Below are 23,264 nucleotides of genomic sequence, written 5' to 3'. Positions count from 1 at the left end.
ATTTCTGATACATTTCTAAAGAAATAAAGTAGTTATAAAATGAATGTGATCAACTAATAAAACTAAATTACATTATTATAGACCTAGATACTCTTTGCTTGTATAGATTTTTGAATGCACTGACAAATATGGTGGCTGGTAAGCCTTTTTGAAATTTCGCGATTTCGCCTGATTTGTTATATAAAACGCATAACGCGAAGTCGAAAATGAAAAAAAAAGGGGGGAGGTTGGAATCGCGAACTGATTTTTCCTTCTTTATTTTGCGTTTCGCATTTTCGACTTTGCTTTTTTTCCCGTTTTGGACTTCTTGTGCTCGGCCTATAAAAATATGAAAGGCGAAAATGCAGAATTGCATTAACCGGTCACCATAGAGGATATGGTATGTTCAGTGTACGCTGATGAAAACAAAAGGACAAGATTAACATTTCCCTACTGAGCAGTTTATACCAACAGATATTCAGTACCGACATCTAACAGAAAACAAATCCCGAATACAAACCCTAGAATATGCAAAGGAAGTGTAGAAAATTGAATAGACATGCAAATGTATTACACATTATAAAGTAGAGGTTGATTTAACATGCAACCGGAGAAATAAAACAAAATCAAAATTTATGAGGATTTTGTTGCGATTCACATTGTTTGTAAACATGAGTTTCTGCATTAGTGTGTCGTCGAAAAGACTTATTGAAATGATAAAAATTAAATTATTTCATTTTACTATGTATCTCAATTGTGTTTACTGTCAATTCAGAAATTATTGCGATGTTTTATTATTACGAAAAATGCGACATGGTTATAATCGCAATAATTTAAACTCGCATTTTGAAATTTTTTATATGAATTAAACAGGATTTTTCTCAATATCGCAAAAATGAAAATCGCATTTAGTCTTAGATAAATGCACGCAATAATTTCATAATTTTCAGTATTATTTTTTAGCTCACCCCTTGTTTTTCGTCATCTTTAATCGTAAATTAAAGTGTAATCTATGTAAAAACGTAGTTTCCGCGAATGTTTAATAGGTGCAGTTCATGTCATAACTTCTGACTTGTCGATAGGTTAATTGCATCGATGTTACTTACATATATGTTGCAAAGAACATGTGCAATTTTAGTCATATTATCACAGTTCTACGAAACATATCCAACGTTTTACACTTTCCAATCCAGGAGTAGCATTTGTTACAAAATGAAATTTTAAGTATTTTCAAAAATTACATTAGAGGTTGTATCATACTCTAAGCAATTATCAATCAACAATACAAATATTCACTTCAGACTAGTACTGACTGGTTTCTTGATATTAAATTGTGTATCAGTTTTCACATGTTTTAGTTTCCAATATCAAAAGTTTTGGGATTACAGAATTTATATCCTGTTTAGAACGTGTTTAGAATGTTAAAATGTTATTGACTATGTACATACCAGGTGTAGTCAAAGACGCTCCTGTTGTGATGTATGTGATATAAAATTGAGAATGGAAATGGGGAATGTGTCAAAGAGACAACAACCCGACCATAGAACAGACAACAGCAGAAGGTCACCAACAGGTCTTCAATGCAGCGAGAAATTCCCGCACCCGGAGGCGTCCTTCAGCTGGCCCCTAAACAAATATATATACTAGTTCAGTGATAATGAACGCCATACTAAACTCCAAATTGTACACAAGAAACTAAAATTAAAAAAAATACAAGACTGACAAAGGCTAGAGGCTCCTGACTTGGGACAGGCGCAAAAATGCGGCGGGGTTAAACATGTTTATGAGATCTCAACCCTCCCCCTATACCTCTAGCCAATGTAGAAAAGTAAACGCATAACAATACGCACATTAAAATTCAGTTCAAGAGAAGTCCGAGTCTGATGTCAGAAGATGTAACCAAAGAAAATAAACAAAATGACAATAATACATAAATAACAACAGACTACTAGCAGTTAACTGACATGCCAGCTCCAGACTTCAATTAAACTGATTGAAAGATTATGTCTTCATCATATGAATATCAGGCACAATCTTTCCCGTTAGGGGTTTAGTATCATACCATCATAACATATATGAGAAGAACATAACCCGTGTCATGCCAACAACTGTTTTTTAAATAAATGTGTTTAGTGCCGATGCAAAGACCCTATAAGTGAATCAATATTAACGCCAAAATATGCAATCTTTAATGACCTGACAACAGTATCGTAACTATATCCCTTCTTAATAAGTCTATTTAAAGGTTTTGTTAGCTTCAGAGGTGAATACTGACATTTTTGTGCTTTATAAAGAATATTTCCATAAAAAAATGGATGTGAAATACCTGAACGTATAAGAAGTCTGCATGTTGAGCTATATTTACGAATGATGTCCTTATACCGATGATAAAATTTAGTAAATGTTTTTACTAGTTTGTGATATCGAAAACCCTGGTGTAATAATTTTTCAGTAATACATAAATTTCTCTCGTTAAAATCTAAAACATTGTTACATACACGAGCGAATCGTACAAGTTGAGATATATAAACACTATAAGATGGTGACAAGGGAACGTCACCATCTAAAAATGGATAATTAACGATAGGAAATGAAAAATCATCTCTTTTATCATATATTTTAGTATTAAGCTTTCCGTTAATGATATAGATATCAAGATCGAGGAAAGGGCAGTGGTCATTGTTAGTATTAGCTTTATTTAAAGTAAGTTCAACAGGATAAATTTCTTTAGTATACATACTGAAGTCGTCATTATTGAGAGCCAAAATATCATCCAAATATCTAAAAGTATTATTAAATTTGTGTAGCAGATGTTGTTTCGATGGGTCTTTGCTGATTTTTTGTCATAAATTGTAACTCATAGCAATACAAAAAAGGTCCGCAATAAGTGGTGCACAGTTAGTCCCCATTGGAATTCCGATAACCTGACGATATACGGAATCTCCAAAGCGAACAAAAATATTATCTAGTAAAAATTCAAGGGCATATATAGTATCAAAGCATGTCCAATTGACATAGTTTTTTTGTTTATTGCTACTAAAAAATGACCTAAAAGAGTTTGAACATATATATTCACATTCTGACTTTTTAAATGCCCATTTAATTAGGTGTGTGAATTTTTTCTAAATGAGAATGTGAGGCAATGTGGTATATAGGGTAGAAAAATCAAAACTTTGAACAGATTCAAAATCACCAATATATGCATGCAATTTATCAAGTACTTCCAACGAGTTCTTGACACTCCAAAAGTAATTAATTCCACTATTTTCGAAGGCCTTATTTGAACAATTTATTATCAGGTTTTTGATTGTACCAAGTGTACTGGTAAGAAGAATAGACAATTTAGTAGTGGAACAATGGCTTGAAGACGAAATGAATCTATATTTGTAAGGTGTTTTGTGTAGCTTCGGAAGCCAATACATAGTTGGGACTTTCATTGTATTTGGTTCTGCTTGTAAAGCGGTAGCTAAAAGTTTATGTTTGTTACAGATGTCGTTTTCTGAAAATGGAGTCAGTTGGAATGTTGGTGAATTGATGATTTCTTTTTTCAGAACCTCAATGTAAAATTTACGTCAAACAATAATAATATTATTAGCAGCTTTATCGGCTGGGACAAAAACAAATTCCTTGGCTAGTTCTTTTAGTTTATGTTTGATACGAGAAATAGGTTTATTGTGGTTATTGTTAAGAGTAAAATGTTCTTTAAAATGTTGAATACGTATATCAACTATGTTCATTACTGATTTAAAAAAAGAGTCCAAAGATTTTTTGTCAGCTTTTTCCCGTTTTATCCATTTCAAACAGTAAGTATGGAGTGAGTCGTGGATGATATTACGACACTCATTCCAATTAATAATTGACGGGGGGCGATATTTAGGTCCTTTACTGAGGAATGATTTTAACTCTCGGTCTTGAACGATGTTAAGATCTCCTGTTATAACATGGGAAATGGGTCCATAAATGTATTCGGAATTACTGCAATTACATGAAGTAGGTGTATTTTCACTGATATTAACATCTTTACACAATTGGCTATAATTAAACACAAATTTCCGGGTAGATTTCTTGTAAATATAACAAATAAGAGGGAGCTCAGTATTATCAAAATATCCCGGAATTTGTTCTTTAACAGAATGGTCGTTAAAAATACCGGCAATATTTACAAAATCAAAACCTTTATTGACATACTTTATTTTAATAAACTGTTTTTTATGATCTTCAGGGCGATCAATTTTGGGAAACAGTTTAGAATAACAATATGCCATTATAATTTGAACGATTTCATACTTAGGACTGCTATATGAAATTGTGTTGCAATCCTCTAAAATTTTATTTAACTCATTAACCGGTAATGAACAGAGCTTTGTTAACAGATAATGTCTGCCGTTGTTTTTTGAAATAGAAATTAGGTCCGAAATATTGGTATGATTGGTCCGAAATTTTCTTTGATTGCGATTTTTTCTACGACCATGAGAACGGTTTTTACGAACAGTTTTAGAAACTATATCCAAAATGTTAACAGAATCGGTTCTTGATATATTACCAATTCCCATGATATTATCATTAAGACCGAGAGGGTAGACTGTCTGTAATTTTTCAATCCAATTAAATTCAATTATTTTCCGCGATCGTACAAACTTTGAATAAGATTCAACAGGCTGCTTATTTACTACTTCTAAAGGTTGAACTGCTAAATATTTAATAGGATGATTGTGCTTCTTAAGGTGTTGATAAATGATACTTTTGAATTTATTGGGTCTTTTAAAACGATACAGATGTTTTTGAGTGCGTTTAGATAAATATCGTCCAGTTTCACCTACGTACTGAATACCGCATCCCGGTTTGTTTCATGTGAGTAAATAAATTATACTGTTTGTTTTTTAAGTTATATCAGTTTCAAAATTTAAAGAAAATGTGCGACCATTAAACGTGGACCTTACCGTATTGTTGGTGGAAAGACGGGGACATGTAAGTCATTTTTTGGCATGACACTTATCGATAGAAGGGTAACCACGATTTTTATTGTTAAAAATGTTAGCGATGGTAGTATTTTTAGATAAGCGATTTTGAAGATTGAGACGTGTAGATACCCTTTGAACACGAGTTTAGTATTTAATATTTTTCAATTTCTAAGCTTCATATTTGTTTTTTGTTTGTGAATTATATTAGAAAGGAGCAAAGACTTGCGTCCAGAATATGAACCAGCATACAATGAATGAAAAAAATGATAAATCTGTTCGGCTAAAGATGTCAAACGCTATCCGTATTAATTACCCGAAAAAGAAAGGGTATATCAGGGTAGCGACTGACGTCTGACTAAATAGTAGAATGGGGCTGAATATTGAAATACTACTTTTTGATAAATATTCCTAAAGTAATGAACTAGAGAAGTTCTCGCTCGGACACACACTCCATAATCTAGTATATTATAAGAGCATAAACCTGAAGCACGGGGAGGCACTCTACTGTCTCCACACGGATATGTATGACTGAAGACATTCAAATCAAAAGAGATGTTTGGGTTTAAAGTATTTTTCATTGCAAGATGCTTAAATCACTCTTCAACTTCATACTTTATTTGGCCTTTTTAATATTTGTTTTATTCGAGCATCACTGATGAGTCTTTTGTAGACGAAACGTGCGTCTGGCGCAAATATAACATTTCAATCCTGGTATTTATGATGAGTTTATTAATAAAATGCTAAGGCTTGTCTTCCTCAGGAATAGATTACCTTAGCTGTATTTGTCAAATCTTTTGGGAATTTTTGGTCCTCAATGCTCTTCAACTTTATTTGGCCTTTTTAACATTTAATCATTCTAGCGTCACCGATGGGTCTGTTGTACACGAAACACGTGTCTGACGCAAGTATTACATTTTAATCCTGGTTTTTATGATGAGTGTATTTACAACCACTGGGTTGATGCACTGCTGGTTGAGTTTTAATTCCCCACGGTATCACAAGCCAAGTAGTCAGCACTTCTGTGTTGAAATGAATTATCATTAATATGGTTTTAATTATAAACTAACTATTAACACAACTATGAATTTTTAAATACTAAGGCTTTTCTACCTGAGGAATAGATTACCTTAGCTGTATTTGGCAAATCTTTTAGGAATTTTTTGTCCTCAATGCTCTCCAACTTCGTACTTTATTTGGACTTTTTAACATATTTTTATTCTAGCGTCACTAATGAGTGTTTTGTAGACAACACGCGCGTTTTGCTCAAATATAAAATTTCAATCCTAGTAATTGTGATGCATTTATTTATTCATTTTTTGTTTGCCTTGTGCCTTTTAGTAATTAATTTCAAAATAGGACTCTGAATGACTTAAAAGTTTCATTTTACTACACGTTAAATCAACTAACTAGAACCTATACAGCATGTGAAATTATAATCAGTTATTCCGATCAAACAGCTACAGTGCAATTTTTTCCCATTGTTTTCACTGTCTTTAAATAGGTTTAATTTTTCTATTGTTTATTTTTGAAATTCAGAGTTAAAAATGCATCTTTTTATTGCCCCTTCAATATTTATAATTCTTTTCGGATGGATATCCACTTAACAATGATAGGTAAATTACTTTTGACGAAAATTGAAAAAAGATAATTTGAACAATTTTGTTTGCACATTATTTGTTCGTATAACACAGGTATGATTGAAATATTAGATCAAAAATAGTGTTGTCTGCTTTTGATTCGCACAAAAACTTCAAGTTGGTCTTTTTTCATTTAATTTATTACATCTTCAAGGTAATAATTTTCCGATCCGGATACTTATATATTGTTGTTTAATCTTTAGTTGCCATTGTTCAACACTGTAATAGAATATAAATTAATAAAAGTGTTGTATTTCATAACATATTTACGATTTAATTTAGAAGTCATTACGGGTTTATCAAATGTTTGTTATAAAAAATAGATTTATAGGGCAAAAGTTGGAACTCATAAAAACGTTTCATTTGTTCCAATTTCACTAAGAGTTAAAACTTTAAAACATAAATTTAAAAATATTTTCTAACCAAATTGAATTGTCAGAAATTATCATACGTTTTCAGGCAGGAAAAAAGCAACATAAGACAAATCTTTGAAAAAATAAAGTGAAATATTTGTATGTGCTTTAACACGTGTTTTGTAAGATCCGGCCAAAAATACCTTTGAAGTGATACTAGCTGCCAAATTCATGTTTACCGATTTCACTCACATTCTCATATTAAACACTTTTTTAGCAGTTATTTAAAAAATAATTCAGGAAGCTATATATAAATTCGACATTTTTAGCTTTAAATTGGGGCAAAAAAAAGAACAGCCACACACGCTAACGCACAGCATAACATTCGAATATCACTGCCTAAGTCATGTGTTAATTTCCAACAAATCTACGGCTTCCATGAATTATTTCTTAGATATATAATTCTCAATATGTTCTTTTTCAGTCAATTACAAGTTTTTCTAAAAAGTGTCTGTATGTGTAAGCATTTTGCATTGTTATGTGTTGAAAAGGTTTTTTTATTCTATTTGTTTGAATCAAAACATTTTAAAAGTTACATTCCTCTTTTATATTTCAAAAGAGTGCTTAAATAATGAATATTTTCTATCACAACTGCTAGCGTACCTTATTTATATTCAAGCTTTCAAGCTTCCGTTGCATGTCTTACATTTCTTATGAAAAATGTAGTCTGTCTATTATAAACATTTTGTCTGTTTCGAATAACTCAATCAAGTAACTCGACAAAAACATGAACCGGACTAGAGAGTTATAGTTAAATCATATATGGAAATATAATCATCGAACAGTTTTTTGCATAAATTCTTGTTCCGTGTTAGTAATCTTAGTGCTGAATAGGGTTACATAAATACATTTATACGCAGTCACGTCCGATTAAAAATTAAGAAGTACAATTAAATGCATCGTCTGTCACGCTATGTGCACATTTAAATGTGCACTTGGAACAACTCTTTTGAGGGTCCGAAGGCGGTCTCCTGCAACGCCACATGTCTTCCTTCAAACGTTCCTTAACTGTCTAGTGGCATTGACAAACACTTTATTTTAATCCAGATTGCAGTGGTGAAAGAACCATAACTGTAGAAAAAAAGGAAGCGTTTTAGTGTTTTTTGTATAAAATGAATTGGATGGACATTGATATTCTCAAACTTTTTGAACTTATTAAAGAAATGAATAAAATGTTTTACAAATACCGAAAAATGTTAAACTCAGACAATTTATTCTTGACAAAGAAAATGTACATTTGCCTCGATATATTTGGACATTAATGTACAATCCTGATATGATAAACATTAGGTGTAGGAAATCTGTGGCGTTTTGAAAATCCGTTTTTATTATTATTAATCTATAGCAACAACACACTCCACATGAAAAAGGGATGCATGACACTTTATGTATTCAAAATTATATTTGACAGTGTGTTATTGTTCCATTTGTTTTTAAAGTACTTGCATAACTGAGGTATCATGTCGTAAGTTGAAAAAAAATCTTTTTTTTTTGTAAATGAAGCCACGTGAAGGATGTTCGCTTGTCATGTTTTGGAATTTTTGTCAGATTTTGGTTTTATTCATTTTAGTGCCTTAAAAACATTTGCCCACTATTATTAATAATTATAAGCCATCTGCCAAATTCTAATAAAGTTTTTATTATTTTTTAACAGTTTTTGAGAACAAAAATTGTCAATGATAAATCCATGAAAATTCAAGAGAGAACATTTTCCCGCCAAAATTTCAATGGCTTATATCTCGAAAACAAGCACACGGACCTATATTTGTTTTCGCTCTTTTGGTTCCTTCAATAATCCCCTATCAATATATACACGTGTTACGAAAAGCTTGATATTTGGAAACTGAGTAGCGAACTTTCTTAATATTTTGTGGTTATTAAATAGTTTTATGGTAAAAGTATAAACACAAATTTATCATAGAAGCCTTACAAACATTATCTTTTATAAATTAACTGTTTATCAGCGTAGGGGAGTGGATATATTTTACAATATTAAGGTAAGATACGACTTTATGAGATGGAACACACGGTGGGTCACTTGTCCACAAGCTGTAAAACACACGTAACTTCGCGAGGAATTTACTTGCACGATTATGAAAATAATTTTAATGTTCATGCTAGCTCTAATTTAAAACTTGAATCTTTTCAACAAAGTTATAAAACAATCGCCAGAAAAAATTACAGCGAAAGTGGCACGTTAACTTAAATAATAGACTTGTATAACTTAAAATATTTATTGATGATATTAATTTTCTATCACAAATGTAAGCTATTTCAAACTTCTTCAGAAAAGAAGTCTATCTGTTTGAATCTAACATTATATTCACGTGAAAAATGTTGTCTCGGTCAACAAACCTGATCATTTCAGAAAACTACACGACCGCAACCAGACACATACCTACTGTGTAAATTTTAGCGGTTTTGGAAATATAATTCCCGAACATTTAATTTATTTGCACAAATTTTTTTCATTCAAATACTTTAAGTGGTGACTAAGGTATCAACATATGGTATCACTGGACCTCTAGAATCTGGCAGAAAATCTTTATAATTTAAATATTATTTTTTTTAAGCTGAGCAGGATGTATAAATATGCAGCCACTTCCGATTCGAATAGACAAGTACGTTACAATGCCTGTTCTGCTCTTTGTCACGCTATCTCCACATCGAGGAACCCTTGCAACAATTATTGAAGGGCCAGAATATAGCCCATTGCTAGGCAACATTTTTCCCTGCAAAATTACCTTTACTTTCCAGTGGTAGTCAAAACCCTCAGCTTTAATTCAGATCGACCCACTTTGCAAACTCTACTTTGTTCACGTACTGAATATATATAAAAATATGTTTGCTGCTGGACGGTAAGCAAACAACAACTAAGCAATTAATCGTGTTTATACTTAATTTTAAGTAAATACTAGAATCACATTCGTGGTGTAAGAACCACAACTCTAGAAAAAAGAAGATATTTTATTTATGTAATACAAGTATCGAATAATTTTAAACTCGGTCAGATAAGATAGTCTTGTTAAAGAAAATTTCAAGTATATTCATACATTTGTACATAGGATCTGTACATGTAGAAGCTTGATAGGTTTCGTTGTTTCAATATGTAACCGCTACCATATCACTTACTTCTTTTTTAATATAAAAGTCGAAGACACTATGCCACGACTTTTACAATTTTCATGTTCTGTTCAAGAATTTATCGAAAAAAGTATATATATATACATGTACATAAACAGGGTGCAGCACAATTTAAGACATAAAAAAGAATGGTCTTCAGAGTTCCAATATTGGATTTAATGTGTTTAACATTTTCTTCGGCAATACTGTTTATCACACTGGGTAAAATTAAAGTCATTGGCTTAAGTTCATTGGACCAAAAGGCCCAGGGTTTTCAATTCATTTAAGGGCTACCAGAGGTCCAATATCAGAGTCTGACTTAACTGACTCCTTATCTATCCAACAGATAACGCCATGTGTTCAAAATCGAAGTCTTAAATTTCCTTCCCCTTACCAACCCTGAATTTTATTTGTAAAATTTCTCTACGAAAAAACTTCAATCCCCACTAAGTGTATATATAAGGCAGTGGCTTATATTTTCCCATACTGCAAGGAAAACTAATAATTCTTCAAATTGAATTGTTTTCGTACATTTTGAAAATGTTTATGTTTTCACAGAATCTATCGTCTTCATATTTGCAGGTTTGCAGGTGGTGTCAAAACAGTTGGGCTTCAGAGGAGGGGCGACAGCCTTAGGTGCTGTGTGCAAATTTTTTTATGTCACGTGGTACGAGTTTAGCGTCCCTCGACAATTTTTAACCAGGTTAAAGATCGATTTGTGCATGTTTTTATATCAAATGTACTCTCTTGCACTCGAAAAAAAACATAGATTAATCAATGATAGAAGATAACTTTATATGAAATGTTTTCTTTATGTTTTTTATCTTTTAAAGTAAATTTTATCAATAAAGAAATGCACTGTTATGGCGGTAAATTTTATTCGATCTCTGCAAAATCAAGAGGCACCGATTGTTTTTAAATGTCAGCACGTGAAAATCATTCAAATTTATGTCAATTAAAGAACACTATTCGAACAATTTAAATCTTCTTAAGCCTCCTTAAGTCTCCAGTCGTTGCTTCGTAATAAGTCCCTAAAATATGATTTCCGGTAAGTAAAATATCCAAATTATTTGTGAAATCCGCGAGTAATTATGTTATTTTAGGCATATAAACTCTGATGTTTTTTAATTATTTTGAAAACAAAATGAAAATTTTGTCTTATGAATAACCATCATGAAAACATATAGTTTTTTTCATAATTGAATCGTGCATTATTTGTGTATTGGATTGCTTAATTGCATTCTCTCTAGTGTTATCTCTGTTTTGATTAGTTACAAATGACAAAATAATGCAATATTTAAAATTTAGTTTTTTACAAATATTTGATCCGATTAAAAACTTAAACCGACTAAATAAATTAAGATATTGGAGTTCAGTGATTATCGATGTCGAAATTAGCCCTTTGTAATAAACAGTCACTTTTGGTATAAAGAAATACTCTAGTTGGGTTTATATGATTATATTTTTTTAAATAAAACGAACAATATTACTTTAAATATCGAGTGCGTCTGATGGGCTTCTCTTGATTTGAACGTACATTTGTACTTGCATTTTGTCATACCTCGTTACAGTAAATTCAAATTCTTTATTAACTGCATATCAATTGGCTTTTCAGTGTCTTCAAATAAAGTTTTGACACATGCATGTATTAGACAACAAACAGTATAAACAATATATATGTACACTCAGATCGACGTCCGGTCTCCAATCGACCCCCATTACTCATTTCGACGTACAATCTGACGTAACATGCTCAAATCAAGGTCTAATAATTTTCATCCTTTAATCGATCGCAGTCGCCTCTAATAGATATCCAATATGATTTTAATAATTTATTTTTTGTTCGATCATTGTTTGTATTACCTGAAGTGATCGTTTTGTTTTGGTGTAAAGATGCTGACAATGACTAATTGTTTTCTATTATCTTAATACATTTCAAATCATAATGACTTAGATAACTTATGAGAAGAAACAATAACGTAAGCTATATGTCGTTCTCTTAAGAATCAACTAACCAAGGTCATTTAGAGATCAGCCATATTCTTATATCCATTAATTTTATTTGCATATTATTGGCACTCGATCTACAAGATTATGAGTGGCCGTTCGTGTTTTTGTCATTAATTCTATTCTCGTCTACAATGTTGGAGAGTGTCCCTGTTGAATATGCATATAGACCAAGGTGAGCGACACAGGGTCTTGAGAGCCTCTAGTTTATTTATCTTGACGATGATTAATAAAAATTGATTTAAAAGAAATGGTGTTATGCCATGAACCCCCCTTTTTGAACACATCTTGCTGTGTTGTTATGAAGTATAAATGATAATACCGATAGGTCTGTGAGATTATATGCTATGAAAATGAGTTTATTTGATATGCTGATTGTGCTAATATTAATTGTCATGATTGAATTCTATCGTGTTTCAAGCGATCAATGTTATGACTGGAATTTATTCACGGTGACAAATTTGCAAGTTTGTCCACGGAGTGCTTTTACCTTTAGTTCTGTTGTTTATTTGAAATATTAACCTTTTAAATGTATTCTTAAGTTATTCTGTATGTGTAAAAACCGTCAGGTTGAATAAATATGTTGTTTCTTATTGAAATTAAGCTGGAAAACATCTTTATTTACACAAAACTTCCAGTGTTTACATTTTGAGTTAACATTTCGGGAATTTCCCTTAACAGAAAGAAGGCTGCTGATTGGTTCAACATATGTAAAAGCATCTGTGATTGGCTGTTTGTGGAATAAAACTAAAAAGATCAACTACGGAGGGTAGTGATTATTTGTTGTTTGAAAGTTACAGAGTGCAATATTTAAAATGTCTTAGAATTTAAATATGATAGGAAAAGTAAGGAAATTGCACCTATATTAACAATGATTTATTATAGATGCAAGTTGGTGACATTTCCTAGGTGTAAATGGTTGGGTGAGAATTTTAAGTGTAAATAGTTGGTGATTTGTATCATTGCAAGTAGTCTGTGACTTTGCTAGGTGTAAATAGTTGGTGACTTTTCAAGGTGTAAATAGTCCCTGACTAATTTGGGTGTAAATACTTGGTGACAATTTAGGGTGTAAATTGTACCAATATTTTAAGTATTAATGGAATAGTTGTCTTTGTGACCATAATAGCAAGTAGTTTTATACTGATAGTTATTTGAAATAGATGTTGTTAAATTAAGGCTACATGTATTTATTTGTAAGCCTGTTCAAGCTATACGCTACCTGTAGTTTCTAAACTAGTCAAAGTTAACAGAGAGGTGACTGGATAGTTATATATATGATTAATATATAGATTAAATAAGATAGACCAAATATGCCGTGGACCCAACCAGACCAGTGACAGAGCCTGTACAGCCATTCTCTCAGCGGTTTTAATTGTCAAATAAATAATCAAAACTGTTATATGCTATGACTTTTATTTCTCAATCATATATAAAATAGATAGACCTGTAGAACATAGGTTAAATGAAGCTGTAAAGTGTATTGGTTCGACGGTATTCTAATTAGACATCAGGCCTGACATTCTACAGAAATAAATAATACCAGTTAAGAAATCCCTTTTCTATGTAATCTGGGATCTCTGGTGGCCAACTCTTAACACCAGGGAGGCAGCATTATAATATACCACCAAATTTTGGAATAAGTCACCTTGGGTGGTTAAAGTAGTCAGACAAATAGTGTTTACTTTTGATTTACACTACACGAGTAATTCTACTTTTGTAGGAGCAGGAAAATAATGCTGAGTTAAATCAATCAAGCATCATTGATGTAACAGAAGAAACACCCCCAGTAAGTGTTAATTTAGCAAGATTATTATTAGGTCATATTTTACAGGTAAATCTTTTCTTCTTAATAAATGACTTACACTGTTAAATTTGGTTTATTTTTTATTGGTATAATACTATAAAAAACTTGTAACAACCACTAAAATTACAAGCTCCTAATACTAGGGACAGGTATATTTAGCATTTTTCGCAAAGTTAACTTATAGAACCTTGTAAAAAAAAAAATTGCTAGTATACTGGTGATTGAATGATGAATCTCTTTTAGGTATCCCAAAATAACTCAGCAGGTACAAGAAGTACATTATCAACACCAAGAAGGAGAAGACTGTCAACACCAAGAAGGCCTCGAAGAAGTACAGCTATCAGGAGTGGAACACAGGTATAAACATGATAAAGTCAATCAATAGCAGATTCCAAACAATTCAGAAAGTAAAAAGAATGTCTTTCTGCAGTTTACTGGTCAAATGAAAATTATAACTTATTAAGTACACTGGTATGTTTTTGGCTTTCTTGACCCAAAGGATGGGTTGACCTGTTGGCTGCTGTATTTCAATCCCAATTTTTTGCTCATTGGCAGAAAAAACGGAAAGTTATTGACAGTCATCACAAACACTTTATAGTTTTGATATATATCATGTATATGGTAGGTTTGAATTTTAAAGCCTTTATTGACAAGCAAAGGAATAAAAAAAAAAAATACAGAACTATTTTTATTTATTTTAACAAAAATTGATAAACATTGAGTTAAAAGAAATATATCAACAAATTTTTGAATAAGTCACCCTTGGTGGTTAAAATAGTGTTTACTTTGATTTACACTACACCAGTAATTCTAATTTTGTAGGAGCAGGAAAATAATGCTGAGTTAAATCAATCAAGCATCATTGATGTAACAGAAGAAACACCCCCAGTAAGTGTTAATTTAGCAAGGTTATTATTAGGTCATATTTTACAGGTAAATCTTTTCTTCTTAATAAATGCAGTTTTTGAGCATATCTAATTAGCATGTGGTAGTAATATTCAGCAGGTCAGATCTATATACCCTCAATTTTCAAATGATTCAGACAACCCATTGTTGGGTTGCTGCCCCTGAATTGGTAATTTAAATGAAATTTTACAGTTTTTGGTTGTTATCTTGAATATTATTATAGATAGGGATAAACTTTCAACAAAATAATGTTCAGCAAAGTAAGATCTACAAATAAGTCAACAAGACCAAAATAGTCAATTGACCCCTTAGGGATTTGTTGCCTTTATAGTCGATTTTTAACATTTTTTGTAAACTTTTACAAAATCTTCTCTGAAATAACTGAGACAAATTAAACCAATCTTGGCCACAATCATCTTTAGGGTATTAAGTTTGAAAAAAATATGTCTGATGACCCCACCTACCAACCAACATGGCTGACATGGCTAAAATAGAACATAGGGACAAAACTTTTGCCACATATATAACAAATCTTAGGATGAGGGAGATATACTTTAGATAATTCATATATGAAATTAATAACAATAAATTGAATGATAATTTTGAATATTATTCCAGGTACTAAGTCAACTGCCTAGTTTGAGAGTTTGACATTTAGATTGTCACACTAGTAAAACAATTTTGTAGTTGATACCTATACAGGCAAAAAAAAAACACCCAATAGTATGCTATTTTAAAAAAAGTTTGTTATTGGTTTCTTGTAATTTCTCAATTTGTAATAGGAAGTGGTTGCAGCAGGATATCGCACTGCCACTGGCGACTCACCAACAGTTTTATACAGAACATCAGCACCACTAATGGTAGATCAGATGAATACCCATTCCATATCAATTCCAAATCAAACAAACAGGTCTCAACAAATCATTGACATAACAAGGTATGTTCTTACAGTCATAATTAATACTGTATATGTAAATTTCTTGATTTATGTTCTTTTAAATGTTTATGAAAGCATGCCATCATATGTGTCCTATGGACAAATTCTTCTTTTATTTTGGTGTCGAATAGGTTCTGTTTAATGTTTACTTTTAGTTGTGGTATCACAAGTGAGCAGTCACAAGTGAGCAGCAGCTCACAGATTCACTTGTTGAACATACATTTATATAAGCTGGTTTTCGTAGAGAAAAGAATGTGCTTGAGGTTCATTTGTCAACAAACTTGAGACATAAATTCTCCAATCTTCATATAGGAAACTATGCTCCATATTACATATTTTTTTTCTATTTCAGAGGACTGCATGTTAATGAAACCAATGACAATGGTTTGAATGACTATATACCAGAAACAGCACCATTTGGTGATGTTGGGTAATATTCTATTATTTTGTTATAAACCAACCAAAACTCAAGTAAATATACATTAAAATGTAACTCTGAATCTTTTTGGGGTAAAAAAGTGTTAAATTAGAAAATGCTACATGAATATATTTTTCTGTCATATTATTTTTGCTCAGGGCAATTCCAGAATTAAACATTCTAGGGTAAATTGTTCAGATCCAAACCACCCATAATAACAAAAAATTATATGAAATGCATTTTAATTTTTTTTTACCACACAGTGAAATTTGGAACAGCTCTCAAAAAAAATAATTAGTAAGAATAGCAGGTTATTTTCACGGGTGTAAAATTTCTCGATAGACAACAAAGTATAAGAAAATTTTTGGTGGTTTTTATTTTGGTGGATTCTAAAATTTCAGTTAAATATTTTGGCAGATACTGAAATTGTTGCAGATAAAAATGAGAAGCAAGTGTCTTACTTAATTGACATTTTATTTAAAGAATATATTCTGATACTGAAAAAAAATACCAGTAACAGTAAGATATTTGTCACAGGTATACACACTTCTGTTAAATTTTACAGATGAATAGTAACAAAAATGACCGAACCTTTGATGTACTTACTAATTAGGTTAAAAATTATCAAGAGTGATTTACAACTCTAATGTAGTTTGACACTAATAAGTAAGGGTAATTGCCTGATAGAGTACCTTACAATGAATAATAAGGGTACACACCCGACAGTCATTTTATAAAATACATCTGTACAATACCCTTATGTGTACAATACCCTTTGAGCATTTATGTTGGTAACACTAACCTATACCATTATTGACCTGCTGACAGGAATAGAAGAAAATCATTTACTAAACGCTTTAGCTTTTAGAAAGTACAGAACATATAAATAAATTTTCGCAACATTTTTTTTTGCTATTTTCATTTATCTATATAGTTTAACATTGTAAGCCATCTCAAACCTAGTACATTTATTGTTTGATATTAAAGTAATTTATGAAAAAAATATTGAATTGAAAAGATGTTATATATTTGTTGGGAGATAATGTTATTTATGGTTAGCATTTATATCCTTTACACAGACAAAATCCCTCTGCTGATGGGTTGAAAGATGTTCTGGTTGAACATAGGGAACTGTTCATAAAATCTACATCAGAAGAGGATCCATTGCTGATGGAGGTTCGAAGGGGTTATGTATTGGTGGACTCCATCACCATCATCAGATTCTCAGGAGATGACCTACATAGTCCCTTGAGTATAAAATTTGTAGATGAAGAAGGTGTAGACTTAGGTGGTCTTAGAAGAGAGTTTTGGAGCCTTTTGCTTCATAATATTAGTCATTCATGTTATGTAACAGGTAATGTTATTGTTTAGTTAAAAATGGAGATTTAATGACATTTTAAATACCTGAATGTATAAAATACTACGGTACTACTAAGTACTTTTATTTAACGTGAGCTTAAATGTCCCACAGAATATAAGAACTGTTGTCTAAATCAAGACTTAAAAAGATTTTCATTACCTCTCATGATCTAGAGAATACATCAAATATCAGGAAACACACTATGAATACAATATACAACCTCAGACATGATTTTAACTATTCAATCATAAAAAAAAACAAAAGACAGTTGGTTTCCGCTCTCTAACTTTACTTTGCTTAAACAAAATGTTATGAAACTTAGTTAAAAAAAAAGTTAATATTATTTATGTTTATCATACAACAAACTAAAATTTGTACACTCATCTTTTTTTTTTTAATTTATTAAGAAGATTGGTATTCTTTTTTCAGGAAAACCTGGAAGACAAACATTCCAATCTAATTACCTGGAAAAGAAAAAGAAAACATTTTTTCACCTTGGTCAGCTGATAGCCCTGTCAATAATTCAAGACGGTCCTGGTTTGCCCATTTTTTCAGATATTGTTACTGACTACATTATAAATGGGCAAACCTCTGTGATAAATCCTGATGATCTACCTGATGGACTGAAAGATGCACTGGAGAAAGTAAGTATTTGTGAATGACTATATTGCACAATATCACAGTTTTGTGCAATAGCAACACATCTTCATTTGAAATTAGTACAAATATTTTTTTATTTTAATTTTTTGATGATCTTTCACATCATTTATTTTGTGTCAGAAACCTTTATTATGTCCAAAATTTTATGACAAAACAAATTTAGACAGTATCAAGGTTGAATATTGCATCCAAATTTGCACCAACTGATCATGGTTCGAACTCCAGTCATATCAGGCTGCACTCTGCAAAGCATTTTATTATTTTAATAAGATAATACAAAGAAAAGTGTATGAAGCAACCATTTTATTTTAGAAGGGGCTTGGATTAAACTAGGAAGGCACTTTTTATTTTACACCCACCATGCATACATTTTAAATTGGATATTTCATTTCAATGTTCAAGCAATCTTTCTTGAATAGCCACCACCCATCAAATTTTAATAAAGGGCCATCCTTCCCCCCATACAATTAATTCTGGAAAAGCCCTTAAGTAAACAGTTAGTAGGAAATTCATAAGTGAAAATTCTAACCTTAGTCCTTCCGTTAAATATATTAATATTGATTCACAGAGGCTCATAAATTTTCAAAATCAGCTTATATATTGATTTATAATATTTTATATAATACTCAAGTTTTCATGGTTCACTGAATGTAGAAAAATTATATTGAAGGGACCATATAACTTTAAAGAGATAATATATTCTTCTTTTTATGTTGCGAATTTTTAATATGTTGCTGATAATATACAAGAACAGCAGATGATAATGTCATGTATATTGATCTATTTATTTCGTTGCTTTCAGATGCAGAATAGTGCGTCTGATCGAGATGCAAAAGAAGCATATTCATCCATTATGGATATTGCTACAGATATTGGGTTTATAGTACCAATAACATCCTTTACTAAAAAACATGTAAAACCACTGCAAGCAGCTTTTATTGAAAGTCAGATTTCCAGCTGCAAAGATGAGCTAAACCAGTTTATTGAAGGTTGGTTAATCTATAAATAGATTTACAGATAGCATCAGGCATTATTTGAAACATATAAGTTTTGTCACATTTCCTTGACTTCATTTTTATGGTTAATCAGTCAAAATAGTGCCATGTTCATGAAGAGTTTTAATTGAAGATATTTTTGATAAACAAACTATGATATTAGAATAATGGGAAATCAGTTATGTATTCTAAATATATAGTCACAAAGAATTTAATTAGATTTGTATTTGATCAAAATCAATTTTCTAATTTTGTTGAACTAATGCTATACTTGTAGTAAAACCTTCAAGACAATAACAATCAAAACTAAGGAGTTAACAAAGACTTTTAAAACAAAAAGACATTTACATCAGTTAAAATAAATAAGAAACAACACAAACTCCATTAAAAACTGAGAGTGAAATCAGGTGCACCAAAAAGGGTAGGATTTCCTGCACCCTATACAGCACCCATCATGCTATAAAACAAAACATTGCCTCAATTGAAGTACCATTTTCAAGTTATCTTTATCAGTTATGCTTCAGAACTCAATTGCATGAAGAATAGCAGGTACAGTCATGGTGTTTGTTAGTTGATATAAGGGGCCTCGGTGGCTGAGTGGTCTAAGTAGTTACTACTGTAATCACTAGCCAGTCAACACTGAGGTTGTGAGTTCGAACCCCTCTCGTGCGGGTGCACTCGACTCCAATCTTAATTGACTAGGATTGTCAGTTTTCCTATCGAAGGTCGGTGGTTTTCTCCGGGCACTCCGGCTTCCTCCACCAAAAAAAACTGACCGCCACGAAATAGCCCAAAAGTGGTGCTTAAAAGTAGCGTAAAAACACCAAAAATCAAATGGTAATTGATATCAAAACTACAGGAATTTGAATATTAAAGTTTTTTTTTTATATATTTGTATAGGTTTAGATACTCATCAAGTCATGAGCCTTCTTCGACAGCCAGAAAACAGGGCTTCTGCAAGATCCCTGTTCAGTGGGAGGGTAAAACCCATCACAGTTGGAAAATTTAGAAAACTTCTAAAATTTAAATATGCAGAGGGAAATGCTAATCAGGATCAGAGGGCCACTGGGATAGGTTTCTTGACATTCCTTCAAGCCACCAAGGGTTTGTATATTTGTCAGGACTTTTCATTTCCTCTTTAGTTTTGTAATATAAACTTGTAAGTGTCTCTGTTCCTCAATTTTATAAAACATTATTTAAATCAAAATGTTTTAAGAAATCAAATAATTCTTTTAACCACTGTTACTTTATTTGTCTGTTGATGATCATACTTCACTGAAAAAGTGAGAAAAAAAAATTTAAACAAAATTGGCTAAGTTTGTGTCACTATATTTTTCCTATACATACAATTTGAAATATTTAAATCAGTTTGTCCATTGATGGTTTTATTCAATAAGAATTTTAACTCGTATTTAAAGTGTAAATTTGATGTTTTAACCATTATCTGATCAATTAATGTGTGATTAATGTTTCTACTGTTTATGCCCTGAAATATATAATTGTTTATATATAATATAGATTGCCTTTTGTTTTCTAAACAGTTTATTTATTCAAGATTGTGTGATATAAAGTAAAGGATATGAACATGAAAACTCTAATCAATAGTAAATATCATAGAACCCATGCTGGATGTACATAAAAATTCAAATACAATACAGTTATCTCTGTTCTAATGCTAAATACATAGATAATTTAATTTTAGTCATTTTTTCACTGTAAACTTTTCATTAAGAAAATAAGTTTTGTGAAAGGATCTTCATTGGCCCCTATCTAGGTGACCTCATAGGTATGCTTCCGGCATCAAACATAAATGCTTGGCATTTTTCTGGCTTCTTGGTCGCCTCAGAATGAAATAAAATTTGATGAAATAAGGTTTTCTAGGTGGAAAATGTAAATTTTTTGTTCGATTTTTTTTGGGAAAATGTCAATACATTCTGCAATTCAAAATGTCAGCTTCCTTAGTTACAGTCAGGGAGATTAAGAATTTTACGCTTACTGTCATCCAATCAGTGCCGTTGATACAAAATAATTGTATTTATAGAATTTTTATTTAATTATTGTGTGTAGAGTCATACATAAATTAAACAGAATAATTAAGGGGACTAAGAAATTAAAAACATGCAGATATCCATCAATCACAAAAAGTTATATAGATAGAAGTACAATGTATAATTTTCTTTTTTAGGAAGAGCAACTGAAATAAATGGTATAAAACTTGAACTAAAAGATGTCATGATGTGGTTAACGGGATCAACAATAATACCAGCCATTGGATTCCACAAATTGATTGATGTCGATTTTGCAGACAGTACTTTTGTAAATACATGTGCCCTTGCTTTAACTTTAAAGACACAACCAGACCTATCATCAGAAGATGCAGTTTCCTACTATACTGAATTGATTATCAACAGTCAAACATTTACAAAAGAATAGTTTTTGTCTTTCTTGTTCATTATAAACTTATTGACAAAATTGTGAAAAGTTTAATGTTTTTGACCTGTCCATCAGTGTGAATGTCAATTGTATATTATGATTCAATCATTTTCTAGAATGTATGCCCATTTGAGCTTAGATTTTGCACAAAATATACTTGATCTGTAGAAAACTGTTTCCATAAAAAAAAATCAATGTCTGAAATCTCAATAATAAGCAAACTGACCAATAAATTTTTTCTGCATTTCTAGTTTGTGAAGTTCTATCGATTTTTTACAGTCTTATCAAGCTTGTTATTTAAAAATTGAGTAGCGAACATCTTTAACACCTTTTGTGTAACTTTGAAGCACAATCCCAGAGGTTTCTGAACAAATATATATAGAAATTAAAAACCAATTGTTTAGAGAACAATTGAAAGTCTTTTCACATCAATTTTCAAAGATATTGAAAAGAAGCTAGTTCCGGTTTACTCAAAGTTAAAATTAGCACCCAATTATAAGTTACTTCATACTGATGAGATAAATAAATAGTTTCTATATACTTTTGAGTGAAATAAGGGATATAAAATGCTTCTTCTGGTGAAGTAAATGCACTTTCGGTCTCATATTCATATGATAGCTTCTTTCATACTGATTCCAAAAATATAAAGTTTTTTATACTTTTGCTTGTTAACCAGGAGATAATTGGCCACTTCCGGTTGATGGAAAGTCTCTTATAGTCTTTTGTGATAAGTTAATTTATATAAATTACAAAATCCATGGATTTCGAGTACTTTTCCATGTAAAAAGTGCAAAAATGGCTACTCCTGGGTTTCTGAAGGTCACTTCCGGTTATCATTTTTCAAGGTCAGATGTCACCCAACCTTTTGTTAAAGGTCAAATTGCTATGGAATGAACCAAGTTGAAGTAATAATCACTAAAACTAATAATTAGACATTTCAGGGGCAGTAACTCCTATAAGATGCCATTAGATTGTTTCAGACCAAATGTAGCATATCTTTATTACAATTCAGCAAACATTTTGCACTTATACTTTATATCTTTAAAAGTGTTGGAGAAAATGCCAAAACAAGTAAAAGTCAAAATTGAGAACTTGGCCTTGACCTTTGACCCTATTTTCTTAGTAAGGACCTAGTGGCCTCAACTAAAAACATTCTAGGGTTATACGGTTAATTGTTTATGAGTTAAAAAAAACATACCAACAAATTTATTTGATCAAGGTAGATAACTCCTATATCATTTCATCGAAATTGATTAGATCCAAATTGACCTAGTGGCCTCAAATAAAAACATTCTAGGGTTATACGGTTAATTGTTTATGAGTTAAAAAAACATACCAACAAATTTATTTGATAAAGGTAGATAACTCCTATAAAATTTCATCGAATCGCTTCGATCCAATTAATTTGAGATGTCTAATTGATCTATACTAATTTAGAAGGAAAAAATTATACTGTGCTTTTGTAGATTTTCAAAAAGCATTTGACTCGGTTAGTAGAGTTTAACTATGGCAAAAATTGTTACGAAATGGTATTGATGGTAAAATGCTTATTGTTGTACAGAATCTGTATGAAAATGCAAAATCATGTGTAAGAGAAGGTAATAATTTCTCTGAATATTTTGCTTCAAATG

The 23,264-nt window shown here is 31.2% G+C and overlaps 1 protein-coding gene across 2 annotated transcripts; it reads left to right on the top strand.

Moving 5' to 3' along the window:
* Window positions 1-12,938: 12,938 nt before the first annotated feature.
* On the top strand, window positions 12,939-22,123 carry LOC127705688 (uncharacterized). 2 transcript variants are annotated; one of them, XM_052210041.1, is made up of 11 exons: window positions 12,939-12,965; window positions 13,841-13,906; window positions 14,168-14,281; window positions 14,747-14,812; window positions 15,613-15,767; window positions 16,120-16,197; window positions 17,265-17,539; window positions 17,975-18,189; window positions 19,008-19,194; window positions 20,101-20,304; window positions 21,386-22,123. In XM_052210041.1, exons 1-11 carry the CDS (start codon window positions 12,954-12,956, stop codon window positions 21,631-21,633), a joined length of 1,620 nt encoding a protein of 539 aa, XP_052066001.1. In that variant the 5' UTR covers window positions 12,939-12,953; the 3' UTR covers window positions 21,634-22,123. The 2 variants fall into 2 exon arrangements, with proteins under 2 accessions (XP_052066001.1, XP_052066002.1); XM_052210042.1 differs by lacking the exons at window positions 14,168-14,281; window positions 14,747-14,812.
* The last annotated feature ends 1,141 nt before the right edge of the window (window positions 22,124-23,264 follow it).

Source organism: Mytilus californianus, unplaced genomic scaffold (genome assembly GCF_021869535.1).
Source record: "Mytilus californianus isolate M0D057914Y unplaced genomic scaffold, xbMytCali1.0.p SCAF_6, whole genome shotgun sequence".
In the NCBI taxonomy this organism is placed as follows: domain Eukaryota; kingdom Metazoa; phylum Mollusca; class Bivalvia; order Mytilida; family Mytilidae; genus Mytilus; species Mytilus californianus.
Note: the sequence above shows the minus strand (reverse complement) of the source record. Positions and strands in the feature narration are given on the sequence as shown.

Excerpts from the sequence above, each read along its gene's own strand:
- LOC127705688 (XM_052210041.1), top strand. Across the intron at positions 15,768-16,119 it reads CAAATCATTGACATAACAAG|AGGACTGCATGTTAATGAAA; the intron begins GTATGTTCTTAC and ends TTTCTATTTCAG. Across the intron at positions 16,198-17,264 it reads GCACCATTTGGTGATGTTGG|ACAAAATCCCTCTGCTGATG; the intron begins GTAATATTCTAT and ends TCCTTTACACAG.